The 19,994-nt window shown below is 38.7% G+C and overlaps 1 protein-coding gene across 1 annotated transcript; it reads right to left on the reverse strand.

Moving 5' to 3' along the window:
* Window positions 1–12,571: 12,571 nt before the first annotated feature.
* RAB39B (RAB39B, member RAS oncogene family) lies at window positions 12,572–19,571 on the reverse strand. The gene is made up of 2 exons (XM_054572225.1): window positions 19,181–19,571; window positions 12,572–15,692 (listed from the first exon to the last, which is right to left on the reverse strand). The coding sequence occupies exons 1-2, from the start codon at window positions 19,393–19,395 to the stop codon at window positions 15,266–15,268; spliced, it is 642 nt and encodes a 213-aa protein (XP_054428200.1). The 5' UTR covers window positions 19,396–19,571; the 3' UTR covers window positions 12,572–15,265.
* Between the last annotated feature and the right edge of the window lie 423 nt (window positions 19,572–19,994).

The raw sequence follows: 19,994 nt of genomic DNA on the forward strand, positions 1-19,994 counted from the left end.
CCAGTTCAATTCCCAGTTGGGGCACATGCAAGAGGCAACTGATCAATGTTTCTCTCACATCATGTTTCCCTCTCTCCCTCTCTGGAAAAAATAAATAAAACTAAAAAATCTTTTTAAAGTTAAAAAAAACCCCAGAAAACAAGCTTTTCATATAAGACTCTTCCCAAGTGCAGCCCCCAGTGGCACTTTCTGTTAGCAGGTTGCACTGTCTTCTGCACCTCTCTCCACGGGTGTCCCAACAACTTGGCTCTATCCTCATCTCAGCCTCCAGCCCTGCCCTAACTGAAATATTAATAGCATTATAAACATTTTTGGGCAATCTGTGGGAGCATTTTTAACATCCCTGGGGCACTTCAGTCACCCAAGTTCTGGACTGGCAACGTACATGTTATCTCCCAGGTACCAATGACTATCAGTGATAATGCTGCAAACCTGTTTTTGTCCCCGCCCCTCTTAGATCTTAGTATTGTTGGCATATTATTTTGGCAGTTACTGTAATAAAGTATCACAAACTGAGTGGCTTAAACAATAGAAATGTACAGTTCTGGAGGCAGAAGTCTGAAGTCAAGGTGTTAGCACCGCCACACGACTCTCTCGAAGTGTGAGGGAAGGATCTGTTCCCAACCTCTCTCCCAGATTCTGATAATTCCTTGGCCTGTGGCAGCATCATGCGAATCTTCATATGGTGTTCTCCCTGTGTGCATGTCTGTGTCCAGATGTCCCCACTTTATAAGGACACTAGTCACTTGGATTAGGAGTCTACCCTACTTTAGTATGACCTCAACTAATTACGTCTGCAAAGACTCTTTCCAAATAAGGTCACATTCACACTACTGAAGGTTAATACCTCAACATATTTTCTTGGAGAATTAAATTCAACTCATAACAGTTGTGCACTCAGCTACCACCCTGGTCAAAATCACCAACGTCTCTCATCTGGATCACTACAACAGCTCCTGGCCGGGCTCCGTGCTTCCAAAAGTGCCCCTCTTCAGTCCATTCTCTAAGGAAGCCAGAGGAGAGGGATTCTGGTACAATATGTCGGATCAGGTGTCTCTACTGCTTTCTAGTGCCTCCCGTCTCAGGGCAAACCAAAGTCCTTAAAATGGTCTTTTTTAAAGCCCTACCCAATCTGGATCCCCCATTCCTTCTCTAAGTTCATTCACGTGAGATGGCTTCCAATCTCTCTTTTCATTTACCCCCTATCATTCTTCCCCTTGTGTATTCTGCTCTAGCACACCTCTCTTTGGAATCTACAGATAGCTATATTTCTCACTCCTCAATTCTTTCAGGTTGCCATTCAAATGTAACTTCATAAATAAGCTTCATATGGCCACCATATATACTTTTGCCATTACTACTTGCCACCCCCCCACACACATACACAAATGCATATTCTTATCCTTCTTCCTTTCTTAACTGCTTAGTAGTGAGCTCTAACTGTATGCCATGGTTTTCCAGGGAGAATTATGGTTTATACCTGTTGTAGAACAGTTAACACCTATTGATTTTTTAGTGGCCCCTTCTACTTTCAGTATTGTCCCAACTTGGTTGGGATTTCTGTCTGGAGCACAGAAAAGGGAAACCCAGGAGAACTGGCAAGTACTGAGGTGAGACACTTAGAGAGGGACGAGTTCCAGAAAGTGACCCACCCCATGTTGATTACCAACTGCTGGGTTCCCTGTGTTCCTAATTAACAAACTAAAGACTTCTAGAACTGGACAAAAGGTAGACCACTGACCAGTTTTCTGACTGGCCACTGGGTGGTGTATGAACTACGGAAAGATTTGATGCAAAAGGTTTGAAAACTGAACTGGCATTGAACAACAGCCCACAGAGGCCAAATTGAAACATGTGACATGAACCCATTTAGATAAATTGCCAGCTAAAACAATAACATTCTTGACAGAACTTTTAACAGGACCCAGGGTCACATAATATTCAAAATGTTCAGAGTACAATGAATTACTTGGCATACGAAGAACCAGGAAAACATTCACTCACATGAAAAAAGACAAAGTATAAATTTCTGTAGGTGATGACATAAAAATCAATAAATTAGGGTGCAAAAAAGTAAAATTGATAAAACCAATAACAAGTTCTTTGAAAATACTGGTAAAAACAGATCCCTGACAACTCAATAATAAAAAGAAAAAAAATACCATCACTAATGAGAGATTTCTATCCACCAGTATAGAGATTTTTAAAATTATGCTAAATACAAATATATACCAATGCACTTGAAAATCTAGGTAGAATGGATAACTTTCAAGAAAAATGTAAATTACTAAAATTTACTCATGAGGATGTATGTATTTAGATAGGCTACATGATGCTGTTTTAGTCATTCCTAATTCCTGTGACCTCATCCTCTGCATGTTGGGGTGTCCCTGCTCCATGACCATTTCATCTGGAATTCAGGCTGATGGGAAGCCTACATCATAGGAGGGAACTATGCTATTCCAAGGAAGGGCAATGAATATATATGCATAACAAAACAGTTTGTTGTATGGTTTAAAACTGAATCTAACCATAACCATGAAATAAATGGAAAAGATTGTTAAAGATCTGCATCCTCTTGGAAATAAACGGAAAAAAAAACCCAAAAGCTTTCATGAGTGAATTCTATCCTATATTGTTTACACCATTCTAAGGTATAGAAAAAGAAGACAAAGAGATTCTCAATTATTTTACGATTTCTTGAGACCAGAATAACCATGATGCCACAACCTGACAGAAAGCACAAAAGATCAGCATTTTCAAATGTGTTCTTTCACTGAACGGTAATTCTTTTAAATGCTCCAGAAAATAAGAATTACTTTATCATAAAAGTTAAGATGCTGTACAAAATTGCCTCCCATTGGAGAGCCTCAACATATAATAGTGTAATCTTACAGAATATTTTGCTTTGTTTAATCTGAAACTTCCCAAATTCATTTGTGAGTCCTCCCGACTGCCCACCCCAAGTACTCTTACTTCCTGTGGAATACTTTTTTGGAAAAACTGTTACGAGCCAATCTCAAACATGAATATACATGCAAAGATGTTAATAAAATATTAGTAAATTAAATCAAGCAGTGTTTTAAAAATACACTGAACAAGTAGAGTTTATTTGAAGAGTATAAATAATTATTGTTAAATACAAACAGATTTACTAATAAAATTATTTACATCAATAGGTTAAGGGAAGGAAATTATTTGATTATCTCAATGGATACTAGAAGGACATTTGAAAAACACCATACATTTTTTCTAAAAACACTTAGTAAAATAGTAATGCAGTGAAAAGTTTGATGACCTAATAAGAGTAATTCAAAGTTAAAATACTGGAAGCATATAATAGCAACAAGACAAAAACATCACCACTGTTATTATCATTTTTACTACAGGTTTTAGTGTTAAAAGACAAAAAGAAATGAAGTATGAAAATTAAATAGGAAGAGAGATTTTCATTATAGATTATGTCTACCTAGAAAACTGAAGAAATCAATTGAAAAACTTTTTGAAGTAATTAGAGTTTTGTAAGGTGTCGGGTTGCAAGATGTAACACATAATTCCACAGATTTCCTACATACTAGCAATGACCAATTAGAACAGCTAATGAGAAAACATTCAAGTAAAATATAAATATCATATTTATGATTTATAAATATAAAATATCTAGAAATAGCTAAAACATTTAAGTTGTACAACATGATTTTATATATATATATATATATGGTGAGGCAAAAGTAGATTTAAAGTTCTTATGGAAAATGATATAATAATTTGCAATACAAGAATAAACTCGTGAAACATGTGTTTCATGTACTCACAACTGTAAACCTACTTTTGCCCCACCCTGAATATATGAATGATTGCTACAGTCAAGCTAATTAAAATATCCATCTCCTCAGAGTTACTATTATTTGAGTGTGTGGTGAGAGCACCTGAAGTCTCAACAAATTCCAGTGTTCAATAAGCTATTAATAACTATAGTAATTATTTTGTACATTAGCTCTCCAGAATGTACTCGTTCTGCCCAAATGACCAACATCTTCCCGTTTCCCCCATCTCCCTGGCCCTAGTAACTTCCTTTCTACCTTCTGCTTCTGTGTATTTGTGTTTTATATAGTCCACATATAAAATCATGTGAGATCATGCATGTAGTTTTCTTTCTGGGTCTGGCTTTTTCAATGGATGGATAAAGAAATTGACACATTTAGTCTTGTGTTAATATACTGCATGAGAATATCAAAAAATTTTGAAGGGAAAAAGATAAAACATACTGTGGAATTACTATAACTAACACAAAATGGTATTAGGGCAGGGATAGACAGATTAATGAACTATAAAATGTAAATCCCAAACCAGATCCATGTGTACGTGACAATTTAGTATTTGAAGAAGATAAACTTCCCAACCATTAAAGAAAGAATGGAGTGTACTGTGGATAGTGCGGGGTAAATAGTTGACCATTTGGGAAAAATAGTTGTTATCCCTACCTCCGCATCTTATACATGTCAGTTCCCAAAGGAACCCTAAACTCATTACAGGAAATTTTTTTCTTTTTAGGATTTGTGTAGAGAAGGCCTATCTCAAACTAACACTATTGCCACAAAAAAAACCCTTAAGACAACAGGCTATCTAAGTAAAATAATAAGGTACATGGTGCAAAAATCAAAAGGTACAAAAGGTTATCCAATAGAAACTGTTTTCTCCATACCTTGTCCCTAAGTTACCCAATTCTCCAACTCTGAGATGACTATTTTCACTTTCTTGTAGACAACACATTAATGATTAAATAATAAATATTAGTTATTAAATTATTTAATAAATTATTTAAGTATTAGACTTCTGTATTATCAAACATCATAAATAAAGTTAAAAGTCAGAAAAACATGAAAAAATTTTGTAATATATGTGATGAATAGAGAATACCTACTTATGAGGAGAACTTACTAATTAATAAGAAAAGTACCTTTTCATTAAGAATATTTTGAGCTACAAGCAGCAAAAAAACTAATAACCAAAGATATGTGAACTTTAAAGGGATATTTTGTTTTTTATTTTTTAGTTATATTTTATTGGTTATGTTATTACAGTTGTCCTGATTCTCCTCCCTTTGCCCCCTGCCACCCAGTACCCCCTACTCCCTCAGGCAATCCACTGACCATTGTTCATGCCCATGGGTCATGTGTGCAAGTTCTATGGCTACTCCGTTTCCTATAGTGTGCTTTACATCCTCATGGCTATTCTGTAACTACCTATTTGTACTTCTTTTTGTGTGTGTGCACTTTTTAATTTTTAATTTTTTTATTGTTCAAATATATTTGTCTCCATTTTCCTGCCACCACTTTCCCCTGCCCCCTCCCCGCCTCGATCCTTCCCCACTTTGGCTTTGTCCATGGGTCCTTTATACATGTTCCTTGCCTTGACCCTTCCATTCTCTTTCCCTGCACCCCCTCCCAGCTTTCCTCTTGATTCTATTGGTTTCTTTTTTCTTTCAATGTTGCTGGTTATATTTTCCTTGCTTATTTGTTTTGTTTGTTAAGTTCCACTTATAGGTGAGATCATATGATATTTATCTTTCGCCCCCTGGCTTATTTCACTTAGCGTAATGCTCTCCAGTTTCATCCATGCTGTCGCGAAGTGTAGTAGCTCTTTCTTTCTTTCTGCTGCGTAGTATTCCATTGTGTAAATGTACCATAGTTTTTTGCTCTACTCATTTACTGATGGGCACTTAGGTTGCTTCCAGCACTTGGCTATTGTAAATTGTGCTGCTATGAACATTGGGGTGCATAGGTTCTTTTGAATTGGTGTTTTGGGATTCTTACGGTATAATCCCAGCAGTGGAATCACTGGGTCAAAAGGCAGTCCTATTTGTACTGCTTAACCTCCTCACCTTTTCACCCATTCCCTCACATCCACCTTCCATCTGGCAACCATCAAAACCTTCTCCATATCCATGATTCTGTATAAATTATTTACCTCTCAAATTTGCAGAGTTAAAAGGTTGACAGTAATACTCAGTATAAGTATTATCATACACTGTTCATGGGTTCAATAAAACCTTTCTAGAGAGAAATCTAATTAATTATATCAAAATTTTAAATGTGTATATTCTTTAAATCATAAATTCTACTTTCATGATTTTGACTTGAGGTAACAATTGGTCAAATGCACAAAGCTATATATGCATTACAGAATTGCTTTCTTAAAATTTTTTTGTTTATTTACTTTTTTAGAGAGAGCAGAAGGGAGGGAGAAAGAAAGGGAGAGAAACATCAATGTGTGAGAGATACATGGTTGCCTCTTGCACACCCCCAACTGGGGACCTGCCCTCAACCCAGGCATGTGCCCTGACTGGGAATCAAACTGGTGACCTTTCGGTTCACAGGCTGGTGCTCAGTCCGCTGAGCCACACCAGCCAGGGCTGGAATTGCTTTATAACAGCAAAAAATACTGTATAAAACCTAATGTCCACCAATGAGAATTGATTGAATAACAATCAAAATTTTGCTGTCCATATAGTAAACTGTTATTGTATCAGTTAGGAAGTTTTCAGCTACAAGTGGAGAAAATGGCAAAAAGTAAAAGGGGATTTATTATCTTATGTAATAAGGAGTTTTACTGTAGAGTGGCTTTAGGGTAGTCATCAAAGACCCAGCTTTCTTATGTGTCTTCTTTGTCTTCTTTAGTATGTCAATTAATTCTCTTCCTGATCACATTCAACAAACGTACCAGGTACTGATTGACTGCAGAGATACAATAATGAGCAAAAATAGATAGTTCCTGCCCTCATGTATTTACAGAAAATATAGTGAAAAAGGTAACCGCACAGTATATGTTATATGATACCATTTATGAAAAAAGATTCATTTAGGTGCAAACATTTTCTGAGTATGATTACTATGTGATGTTTATCAAGTGCCAGGGCCTGTGCTAGGTACTTTAAATGGATTTTCTCATTTCATCCTCAAACCTATGAGTTAAATTCTCTTATTATCCAGGTTAATGTTGTGTATGTGTAAACTGAGACTCAGAGAGATTGAATCACACATATATTAACTAGTATAGTCAGAATTTGAAACCATGTTTGTCTTACTCCAAAATTCATACTCTTAACTACTATGTTAAATAACCCTTTAAAAAGTAAAAAACAAAAAAAAAATCTGAAAGGAAACAGAACAAACTACAGTCATTTTTTTTATTTCACTTTATGGTATTTTTTAAAAAAGATTATTTATGTATTTATTTATTTTTAGAGATGCAGAAAGGGAGGGAGAAAGAGGGAGAGAAACATCCACGTGTGAGACATATATCAACTGGTTGCCTCTTGCATGCCCCCAACGGGCCATGTGGCCTCCAACCCAGACCACGCCCTGAACAGGAATTGAACTGGCAGTCTTTTAGTTAGCAGCCCAGTGCCCAGTCCACTGAGCCACATGAGCCAGGGCTACTTTCTTTTAAAGTATATTTTATTGATTATGCTATTACAGTTGTCCCATTTTTTTCCTCCCCTTTATTCCCCTCCACCCTGCACTGCCTCTACCCCCAGCATTCCTCCCTACACTTAGTTCATGTCTGTGGGTCATACATATAGGTTCTTTGGCTTCTCCATTTCCTGTACTACTCTTAACCTCCCCCTGCCTATTTTGTACCTACTATTTATGCTGCTTATTCCCTGTACCTTTTCCCCCATTCTTCCCTCTTACCCTCCGTTCTGTTATACTGTTCATAGTTTTTGGTCTTCTTTTTCTTAGATAAATCCCTTTAACATTTCATATAATAAGGGCTTGGTGATGATGAACTCCTTTAACTTGACCTAATCTGGGCAGCACTTTATCTGCCCTTCCATTCTAAATGATAACTTTGCTGGGTAGAGTAATCTTAGATGTAGGTCCTTACCTTTCATGACTTTGAATACGTCTTGCCAGCCCCTTCTTGCCTTTAAGGTTTCTTTTGAGAAATCAGCTGCTAGTCTTATGGTAACTCCTTTGTAGGTAACTGTATTCTTTTCTCTTTTTTGCTGCTTTTAAGATTCTCTCCTTATGTTTAATCTCAGGTAATTTAATTATGATGTGTCTTGGTGTGTTCCTCTTAGGGTCCAACCTGTTTGGGACTCTCCGAGATTCCTGGACTTGGATGTCTCTTTCCTTCACCAGATGGGGGAACTTTTCTTTCATTATTTTTTCTTTTTTTAAACGATTTTATTTATTTATTTTTAGAGAGGGGAAGGGAGGGAGAGAGGGAGAGAAACATCAATATGTGGTTGCCTCGTGTGCACCCCTCACTGGGGGAAACTGGCCTGCAACCCAGGCATGTGCCCTGACTGGGAATCAAACCAGTGACCATTTGGTTCACAGGCCAGCACACAATCCACTGAACCACACCAGCCAGGGCTTCTTTCATTATTTTTTCAAATAAGTTTCAGTTTCTTGCTCTTTCTCTTCTCCTTCTGGCACCCCTAAGATTTGGATGTTAGAATATTTAAACTTGCCCCAAAGGTTCCTAAGCCTCTCCTCATTTTTTTTGAATTCCTATTTCTTCATTCTGTTTTGGTTGAGTGTTTATTTCTTCCTTTTGTTCCAAATTGTTGATTTGAGTCCCTGATTCCTTCCCTTCACTCTTGGTTCCCTGTATATTTTTCTTTATTTCCCTTTGTATAACTTTCATTTCTTTTTCTATTTTGCGACCATGCTCTGTTTTTTCTGTGAGCATCCTGATTACCAGTGTTTTGAACTGTGCATCTGATAGGCTGTCTATCTCCTCATTGCTTAGTTCTTTTTCTGGAGTTTTGATCTGTTCTTTCATTTGGGCCATATTTCTTTGACTTGGTGCACCAGTTACATTGTAAAGGGTGGAGCCTTTGGTATTCACCAGAGTGGGGCAACCCACCTCAGTGTGTTGTGGCACTGTATATGGGGGAGGGGTCAGAGAAGGAACAATGCTGCTTGTTCAGCTCTCGTCCCCCTTTCATTCACTTCCCCCACTGCTCACAAATGAACCCTTCTGGTGCTGATTACCAGGTGGGCAGGCTTGTCTATGTTCTAGGATCCCTTGGGCTTCTCCAATGGACTCTCCTGTTGGACTGGCAGTTTCTCCCACCACTGCAACCTCCATAGGTTTTCACAAGTAGAGGTGTTGAGCCTTTAGTTTCCCACACTGGAACCCTGGGTTGCATGGTCTGTCTTGCTCCCCAGTTGTTCATCCCAGTTTATCCACACATGAATGTTGGACTACCTGGTCTGCCAGCCACCACCTTGCACGTCCTCATGCCCTGGCTGCCCATCTCTGTCCCTACTACCAGTATGGATGAATATTTTTTTAACTTCCTTGTTGTCAGACTTCCATACAATTCGATTTTCTGGCAGTTCTGGCTGATTTTTGTTTTTAAATTGGTTGTTACCCTTCTTTTGGTTGTGTGAGGAAGTGAATTGTATCTACTGACACCTCCATCTTGGCTGGATTTCAGTCATTTTATTTTGTAACTGATGGCTTAAATGAAGTTAACCACAAGAGCCAGAAGAAACTGGGATGGGACAAAGTTAAAGGATACATTAATAGATTGGCAACAGGTAGTAGTAGTAGATTGCCTGAAGGTCTTGTGGAAGTTTGAAACAGGGTTCTTGGGATAGAGAGGAAAAACAGAGCTTATAATCAGAGAGGAATTTTAGAGGCTGTATAAAATTTGGTAAAGCTTCAGCACAGGGCCATGCGTCTATTTTACTGAAGTGAAATAGCGTAACAGCCAAGATCATTGTATTAAAGTAGGGTAAGAAAACAATCATTCCTTGAAATATTTATTGATTACTCAAGCATTTATCTATGCTACAAGTTGCAGAAATATTGGTGAACAAGATGAATAAGATTCTTACTTTTATGGAGCTTACAACTAGAGAATTGTACAGAGGCCAGATTATGCAAGGCCTTGGAGTCTTCTTAAGAAATTTAAGTTTTGTTTGGATTTTGTTATAAATGTGGTGAGAAACCATTGGTGGATTTTATACAGGGGAATGACCTAATCTTATTTCTGTTTTGAAAAGGTTATTCTGTCTTTATGTTGAGAATGTATCATGGAAATAAGAGTAGAAGTGGGAGACCAGTTAAGAAGATATTGAAGTAGTTCAGGCGAGTTGATAGTGTCTTAGATAAAGGTGATGACAATGGAGATGAAAAATGGCAGACCTGTATATATTTTGAAGATAGAGCTGACTGTACTTGATAATGGATTTAATATTGGAGGTGAGATGAAGTAAGGGATTTAGGATAACTCATCATTTATAGAGATAAATGTTGGGATGGAAGGAGCACATTTTGATTGATGTTGATTTTATGTTGGATATGTTGAGTTTGAGGAATTTGTGGATGTGTTTAGTAGGCAAGTTGACTGTGTTGGTATAATGCTCAGAAGAATGGGCTGGATCCTTTCATTTGGGAGTCATAAATGCAAAGACAGTTCACTGAAATCATGAGAATATGTAAGATTGTATAGGAGAGGAGAGGATGGAGAGTGAGAAAAAAATTAGGCCTCCAGCAGAGCTGACAACACTGACTCCTGAGAGGCTTCGAGTAGGCAGAATTCATTCTACCAATAGTGTGCCAGCAAAGATCACTCATGAGTTCATGCTCCCTCAGATCCTATGGATATCTTTTAGTCCTTATCTTTCTGAACTCACTACTGCATTGTGATACTATTGTTCACTTCCTGTGAAACTACTTTCGAGGTTTTCCATTCTTCCCTATATGTTTCCTTTACTGTTTTTGTTCACCTTAAACTTTGTTGTTCCCCAAGGAAGACCAAAGAGTTAGACTTTATGTTGGACTGTCAGGAAGGGCTTCTGGAGCCACATCTTCTCCAGAATCAAGAAGCTGTTTGCAAATTTTGGAAGCTGCTGGTTCCAGAACTTTATGGAGTTGAGGGAGAATTCCAGACAGAGTGAAGAGCAGGTACAAAGGCCCTAAGATATGAATATGCTTGAAGTATTTGAAGAACAGGAAAGAAACCCATGTAGCTGGAGTAGAATGATCAAGGGAACAGCAATAAGAAACAAGGTTATGGCCCTGGCTGGTGTGGTTCAATGGATTGAGTGCTGGCCTGCAAACCAGGGGGTCTTCCATTTGGTTCCCAGTTGGGGCACATGCCTGGGTTGCAGGCAGGTCCCAGTGGCGGGGGGTGTGGGAGGCAGCCACACTTTGATGTTTCTCTCCCTCTCTTCTCCCTCCCTTCCCTGCTGTCTAAACATACATACATATATAAATAAATAAACAAATAAATAATTTAAAAAGAAACAAGGTTACAGATGTTATGGGATGAAAATAGAATTCATTTCTAAGGGTTCTTCTAAATGCCATTGGGAGGACTTTGTTTTTTAAGCTAAGTAAAATGGATTGAGGGGGACTAGAGTGGAAGCAGAGAGACCAGCTATCACAATAATGCAGGCAACAAATGATAGTGGCCAGGACTAGCATGGTAGCAGTGAAAACGTTGAAAAGCTGTCAGATTCTGGTTATAGTTTTAAGGTAGAACAAGCATAACATCCAGATAGATAAAATGTGAACTGTGAAAGAGAGGAGACTAGGATGACTCCAAGGTTCTTGGCAAGAGTATATGGAAGGATGAGAAGGGGAAGGCTATGGGAGAAACAGGTTTGGGGAGGATGATTAGACGCTTGGTTTGGGACATGTTAAATGTCTAATACCTAATAAACATTCAAATAGAAATGTTGGATAGAACAGTTGGTTATAAAGGTCTGGAGTCCAAAGAGACTAGCTGGAGATATAAATTTAGAATTCATTGCCTTAACGATGGTATTTACAGGCATGGGACTGAATGAAGTTGCCAAGGGAATTAATGTAACAAGACAAAATGATCAAGCCCTGGGGACTGTTTTAAGGAGAATGGAGTCAAAAACTATATTAAATGCTGTTGCATCATTGCTTTTCCCTCTCTTCCTTTCTTCCTCCCTTTCACTTGTGACTATGAACATAATAAAGCTGTGCATAACTCAATCTACTTATGCTCAAAGTCAGAATCAAGTATCTTTTCTTCTCTTACCCCCCTCTAAATATGCACTATAAACCCTAGGCAGTATTCTGAACTATTATGTTCCAATCTGGGCCCCACACTGCAAGTGATACTGAGGAAAAAAGCATACCATAGTAGGACTTTAAAAAGCTGAGGCAATTTGGCCTGGAGAAAAGAAGACTTTCCAGGGAAGACAATAGTTATAATCAGCTACGTAGTGTCAGAATTAAAATCCTTGATTAAAAACTGCAATGTTTGTGATTTAGACTTGACAGAACTTTTCCAAAAGTGGCACGAGATTCCCAGGTGGTAGTGAGTTCTTTGTGACTTTTAACATTATGATCACTCCATTTTCAAAAATCATATTCTCTTTCTGGCTTTGAGATACCGGTAAATACTGTGGTGCATAGTATATGTCATATCTAATTGATATCCGTGGTAGTGGTGGCTACACTGTAGTGACAGATTCTGGAAACAGCTACAACACACACTTAGAATCTCACAGTCACATAATCAACCATTTTACTAAATACAAGCATATTTTCATTCACATACAGCTAAAGAAAACATTTTTTTCACATTTCATTACAGTGCACAATAAAGTGAGGAAAAGTATACAGTACATTTTATTCTGGAATATGAGACAGTCTATTCCAACATGCAGTTGTGGTCTTTGTTACAAGTTAATCTTTTCTTTACTTATGTAGTAAAATAGCTTCTAAAGCTTTATCCTTAGTATTGTATTAACACCTGATTTTTTCACACTTATTTTCTAAAACCCACTTATTGCAGTGACAACAGCACTGAATTCTACTAAATTGATTTTTAAAGTTTCTAGCACTTGTTTAAGCAATTAAGCTCAGCCACCTTCGCTGGATCTATGCTGAGTATTTTTAAACCTGCCTAAAAATGCAAGGAGTGGGAAAAGTATACATATAGTGTATTTTAGTCAAAAAACTGTAGAGAAGTTTTGTTTTTATCTTTGTTTTTTGATCTGACAGAATCCAGTCAACTCTCATCTATCCACTGGATAATCTTGCTTTCAGAATCTCTTAAACATAATTAAGTATAGTAGTTGATAAACTTTGTATTAACCCAATTTACCATCTTTTGTCTTCTACAATCACAAAACTGTTAACTACTCTACCCAAGCCTGGTCATGTTAAACAAATGTAGAGGTCACGATTGGTTCACTTGTAGTTGATGCTGCGGGTTGGTCCAAGAAGGTTTGTTTCCATGTATTCATGATTTGGCTTCTTTATTCCGGCTGAAGTAAATGCCCACATTTACAAATTCAATCACATTTATAATGAAGTTTAACACGATATCTCAAAGCAATTTACCATTCTTAGGCTTTCCTATCACAATGAATATGAGAAATCTGACTCTAATCAGAATTTTCTTACTGTGAAAAGTATGGCTTTTGCCTAGCTGAACTGGCTACAATTCAAAAAATAACTTAATGCATCACCTCTCTTCAAGAAGGTAATGGAACCTCGAGCCAACCGTTCCAATTTTCAGATGCAGTTATCTGTCTGTTCACCTGAGAGTTAAGAGCTGACTTTCTAGGGTAGACAGGGACCTAGTATAGGTATATGGCAAACAGGTGGCCAAGGTCATTGTGAAGTGAATATTTTATCCCCATCCTTCTTCCCACTGCTGTATTTGGTTCCTTTCAATAATATGTCCACTGTGTTTCAGTGATAAGAACACTTCTAGCATACACAGTTCTAATGTATTTTGAGTTGTGCAATTATTCACTTGTTTAAAGCCTTTTCTTGTCAATAATAACACCTGAATGGACTTTACCTTAATTCATCCCTAGCTTCCCTTAGCATTATAGTTGAGTTGTAATCAATAAGGAAACATATCCTAACATGTAGAGAACATTTATTTACAGTCACATCTCTTTCAAAGTGAACGAATTAGTAACAGTTCCTTCATCTGATAGCAAGACAATGCAGTGAAACAAGAACTAGGAGTCAGGAGACCTTCACCTTGGTCAAGTGAATCTCCTGCCTCTTAGTTTACTTTCGTAAAATGAGGTCTTGGCTGGTGTGGCTTAGTGGACTGAGCACTGGCCTGCGAACCTAAAGGGTCTCTGGTTCTATTCCCAGTTGGGGCACATGCCTGGGTTGCGGGTTAGGTTCCCAGCTGGGGGCGTGTGAGAGGCAAGCACACGTTGGTATTCCTCTCCCTTTTTTTCTCCCTCCTTTTCTCTAAAAATAAATAAAATCTTTAAAAAAAGTAAAATGGGGACAAAAACCTCACAAGCCTGTTAATGCTGACTAAATAAATAATTCAAGTGACTGTAATGTGTTTGTAAGAGTTATAGTGCCTCCTCTTGAGAGAAGGTACTCAGTACAGGATTGATGAGTGAGTGCCTCTCTTTTCAGAGGCAATCCCTGTGTTGTTGCCATGACCTGAAGAAACAGCCATGTCATTTACTTCTAGACTGCAGTTGCCAATGAAGTGAAACCCCAGGCATGGTCAGAGGGGAAAGAGGTTATGGCATTTGGGTCAGTGTTTCTCTCTTCTACTTACAAGGTATTTTTCATGGGACAATTTCTTTCACACAGCTGGTTATTCTTTCACAAAGGTGTACATTGTCTCCAATGTGGTAATAACAGCGTGTAAATAGCCTCCCTTTTCATAGTCACATGATTTTTACTAGAACACCAGGCCTTGAAAGGGTCTTAGTAAAGAGCTGGTCCACACCCTTCATTTTACAGACGAGCTATTTAGAAGCTAATTGGTACATTTTAACCAAACCCAGCACACACACTTGGTATAGGATAATCTCACAAAGTAACATGGTCTCAGTTTTTTAGTTTTGCTAATTATTCCCAATGATATACTTTTTTCCCCCTTACATATGTCTTTATGTTCATGACCAATGAATGAGCTGAAATACCAAGAAATAGTTGTTTTGTCTGTGGGTGTATTTTCCTGGGGCCTCGCTCCCCAAACCTCAGGCTCTTGACGTGTGGCTTACAGAGGGCACACGGAATAGCCACTGCCCAGCATGGGCCACAAAACAGTGCTTGGCCCATGCCAGTAATGTAGTCCCTCAGTCACAGCACCCAGGCTCCCCCATCCATCTGCCCACAGCCTGTCAGAGTACCCCTTGGGAAGGAGGTCCACTTGGTATCCAAAATGAAGGCTGGGTTCTCTTCAGTGACACAAGGATTCTATTCATTTCGATCACTTTTAGGTTCAGATGGGAGAGCATGTTTTAGAAATAAAAAGGCCTGACTAGCACAAACATCTCCGCTCTGATTTGACAACCTCTTCTGAAGAGTGAACCACATTTGGTACAAATCCACTCTTCACCCCTTCCCAGCCCTCCTGGATTGTAATATCCCCCCTTTTAACCAGCTCATATATGTCTTTTGTCAGGTCTGTGAAGGCTTTCTCCACATTAATGGCATCTCGGGCTGATGTTTCAATGTACTTCATGCCATACGCAGCAGCCAGTTTCTCTGCCTCATGGCGAGTCACTTGCCTCTGTGTATCCAGGTCACACTTGTGACCCACCAGAACAAAGACAATTTGGTAGGGCTGAACATGTACTTTGGTCTCTTCTAACCACTCATGGACATTCTGGAAGGACCTGCGGTTGGTAATGTCAAATAAGAGAAGACCACCTACTGAGTTCCTGTAGTAGGCTCGAGTGATGGATCTAAAAGAAAGAAGGAAAGAATAAAGGTCATGCCCCAAATCCTGAATGTACTTCAATGAACTCAGTGTATTCTAGTGTTTCTGGTTACTGATATAGTTCTTTAGTAAAAATGATTTTCTTTTTTTTTTAACAACAGAATACAAATGTCATCACATAATCATAATGATATGTGAATTTTCAATTGGGTGAAAGTTTAAAATGACATTTTCTAGAAATGAATGCTCATGGACTTACAGGCATTTTCCCTTGATTCAGGTAGAACCACAGCTAACTCTTTCTCCCCTACAGCTGAATAACTGAATGAGACTTCCTGTTCTGCAAAATAAGATACCTAAGTCACAGGTTATCATGATGCAAAAGGAAATAATGGATGTCAGAGTGTTCTGTGACTTGGAGAGCTCATTATAAATTCTAGTAGTTGAAACAGAATTTTTAAAAAGACAAATTTATGGTCGTTGACAGAAAATGCTTGTAAGTATATAGGTATATTGTAATATACTCCATTTTCCTCCAATTATCATTTGCATATTTGTCTTTCTATTATTCCATTATTATTTTAATCTAACAGGGGTCCTCAATCTTATGTGAGGAGAAACACAATTTCATTTTTATTTTCCAGGCCAATGGGAACAGGAGAAAGAGAGATGGCCTGCAAAGGCCTTAGCAAAGGCCTATCAGCCATATTTCCTGACACATTTCAGAGAGGCTGAATAAAGAGCCACCAGTTGGGAAAAACTGCCTCAGTCACCAAAGCTTCCCCTTAAAATGACATGATTTATTTAAAGCAGTATAATTAGAATATTTCTAATTACAGTATTTTAAAAAATATATAAATTTGCTGTACTTCTTAAACAGAAGAAACCTCATCTTTTTAAATATTTTATTTATGTTTTATTTTAGAGAGAGGGGAAGGGAGGGAGAAAGAGAGGGAGAGAAACATCAATGTGTGAGAGAAACCGGTTGCCTTCTGTATGACCTGCGCTGCAACCCAGGCATGTGCCCTGGCAGGGAATTTAACCAGTGACCTTTGGGTTTGCAGGTCGGCATTCAATACATTGAGACACACCAGCCAGGGCCACGCTTCATCTTTTTAATTTCTTGATTTGAAGAACTTCATTATCAATATACATTATAAAACTTTGCTTAGAGCATTTTTGAGCTTAGGATTATTTGCTTCTGCAACCACTTGCTTTAGACTACTAGGCTTTTTGATCTATGCCTATTTTTAGGTTTTCTGTCTCCTTGGATGAAGAAGATAAAAATGAGGGCTGAATAGTTAAGGCTTAAGGCAAATGGCTTAATGGTAACAGAATAAACATTGTCCAGAGGGTTAAAGTCCAAACTAAATGATGGGAAGAGCAAACCAAATTCAAGTCTTTAGAACTGGACAAATGAGCCCTAGGAAATGAAAACAGTTCTAATTCTCTTAGGTTTGAAGATTCACGGATACATGATCAGAGATTTCGGTTTGTGAACAGCTTGTTTCAAGACATCAATAAGAAAGCTGTAGATGCCTTTCAAAACTCTAAAATACATTATTACATTAGTATTAGAGTGTAACAAAATGAGTATGTAGAAAGGAACAAAACCCTTTCTAAGCACAACATAAAGCTGCATAAAAATTAAAACCTTCAGTCCATCAAAACATTTTCTTGCCCTGGCTGGTGTGGCTCAGTTGGTTGGGCGTCGTTCTGAAAACCCAAGGGCTGCAGGTTCAGTTCCCAGTCAGGGTACATGCCTGGGTTGTGGATTCTGTCCCTGTTAGGGCTACTTGCAAAAGTCAACCAATGTTTCTCTCTTACATGGATGTTTCTCTCCCTCTCTTTCTCCCTTCCTCCCCCTCTCTCTAAAAAACAATCAGTGAGCCCTGGCTGGTGTGGCTTAGTGGATTGAGCACCCGCGTGCGAACCAAACGGTCGCTGGTTGGATTCCCAGTCAGGGCACAGGCCTGGGTTGCAGGCCAGTCCCCAGTAGGGGACATGCAAGAGGCAACAACACATTGATGTTTCTCTCTCTTTCTCCCTCGGTTACCCTCTCTCTAAAAATAAATAAAAATAAATAAAATCTTTTAAAAAATCAATGAGCATATCTTTAGGTGAGGATAAAAAAAATTCTTGAACAAAGTTCAAAGACAAATGAAAAACTGGGAAAATATTTTATACCACACATGCTAGAAAAAGGGTAAATATTCCTAATCTAAAAAAAAAAAACTCTTACAAATTGATATCACCCAATAATAATAAGCAGTGGATATGAAAAGGCTTTTCATACAGATATTCCAATAAATATAAAAAAGACACCTTTTTTTCAATTATAAGAAATGTATTCACAAGTTCAAAGTGAACTTGTACAAGGATATTTACCAGTAGTGTTGGTGGAATTGGGGATTTAGAAACAACTTAAGTTTGTAGTTATCTTTTCTCCTTATCTCTCTTCAACTCCCTAACCAGCATCTTCTGTGCTCAATTAGTGTTCACTGGATGAATAAATGATCGTCAGCATAGGCTATTGAGTCCTTTTGATCTAGTTCCTGATGCTCTATGTGACTTCAGCTCAAGTTGCTCTCTCAAAGTTTTCTGTGTACATTGCTCTCTCTCACTTTTTTCTTTACATATGCTGTTTCCTCTCCCTGGGCTTTTTTTCTGTCATACTCATCAGGCATCATATTCTCCAGGTAGTCTTTCTCCCTTTGTATATATTATACATATATTTACAAATGATACATATTACAAAGGAAAAAACAAAGGGTTGTATGAGAAAATTAAACCCGTTCATTGATTACACATTATATGCTAGGATTTATACTAGGGAGTGGGCATACATATATAAACAAGACTCTCCTTTGTTTAATTGCTGATCTATTCCCCACCCCATCCACTATGCTAGCACAGAAGTTTTAAATAGGAAGGGCCTGTATCTGTTTTGTTTACATGACATCCTCTTGTGTAACTTTCCTTAGAAACAAGCCCGATGTCTGGAATGGAGTGGATGATCACTGAATAAGTGTTGGTTGCCAGGGGGAATCAATCATCAGTATCTATTTCATATATATATATATATATATATATATATATATATATATATATATATATATAACGTAATACATCTATATCTGTACTTATGTCTATCTTTATATCATGTATGTCGATATATGTTGGGATGACCTGGTCCCATTTTAAAAAGTATGTAGCGTAAGGACTGAGATTGATGAATTACAGTGATCAGTTTCTACTGGTTAGCCACCGAGGAGCAGGTTGGTGGAGTTGCGGTGCAAGCAATGTGTGTTATTGACCGGCCTTTCCTGCCAGGGCTCATCTTTCCCTGCACGGAACTCCCAGCTAGCAGAAGGTGGGCTTAAGCAAAAATCCCCAGACCTTTGGTATCCCTACGAGCGGGCCGCGACCAGGACCAGGAAGTCCTCTTTCCCCAGGGGCTGTGTAAGCTCCGAAGACCCTCCCACTGTTTGCGGGCCCGGACTGCGCTCCCACCTGAACCTCTCTTGACCCGCGGTATCCCAGATCTGGAGCTTGATGCGTTTTCCTGGCTCGATCTCCACCAGACGGGAGAAAAAATCCACCCCCACGGTGGGGTCCGAAACCTGGGCAAAGCGGCCCTCAGTGAAGCGGCGGATCAGACAGGACTTGCCCACCGTTGAATCCCCGATGACAATGAGCCGGAACTGGTACAGCCAGATGGCCTCCATGGCCCGGGCTCCGCAGGTCTTATCCCTGGCCCTGTGCGGCGAGAGGGGTCGTCCCGCCAAGGCCTCGGAGAGTGCGGCTCGGTCTGGATCTAGATCCGTTGCGAGCACATCGCTTGGGAAGCCGGAGGCGAGGTAGGCCCAGGCGCAAGGAGAGCGGAGGGATGGATGCTGCGCTCACAGAGGTGATGAAATGGCAGCAGCATCAGCACCACGCACTCTGACTCATCACCGACAACCGGGTTACTGTAATCCCCCGCGTAGACGCGTCGCCTGGAGCCGCCGCACTGTCTGTAAAAGGAGCGCACACAGAAACGACTGAAAACCGTTGTTCCCTTCTCTAATTTCTCCACCCACCCCTTCTTCTTAATGTTATCTGTCAAATTGCAAAAGTAATATCTCTTATTAAAACTAGGGAAACAATACAAAAATGTACACAAAAAAGAAAGTCCATAATTATCTGTGCCCCTCCCTTCCCAAGATATTTAACAGCTTGTTATATATTCTTCCACATGGATTTCCTGCAAAATATGTATGTATATAGGTACATGTACATATATAATAAAACATATACATATATGCATTTGTTGCTTTTTGATTTT

This window comes from Pteronotus mesoamericanus, unplaced genomic scaffold (assembly GCF_021234165.1).
Source record: "Pteronotus mesoamericanus isolate MK-2021 breed Mesoamerican mustached bat unplaced genomic scaffold, CSHL_Meso_final contig_226, whole genome shotgun sequence".
In the NCBI taxonomy this organism is placed as follows: Eukaryota; Metazoa; Chordata; class Mammalia; order Chiroptera; family Mormoopidae; genus Pteronotus; species Pteronotus mesoamericanus.

What these genes read in the sequence shown, in the direction of transcription:
- RAB39B (XM_054572225.1), bottom strand. Translation starts at nt 19,395, where the DNA reads ATGGAGGCCATCTGGCTGTACCAGTTCCGGCTCATTGTCATCGGGGAT. An exon ending in GCGGGTCAAGAGAGGTTCAG is followed by an intron (nt 15,693 to 19,180) that starts GTGGGAGCGCAG and finishes TCTTTCTTTTAG; the next exon opens with ATCCATCACTCGAGCCTACT.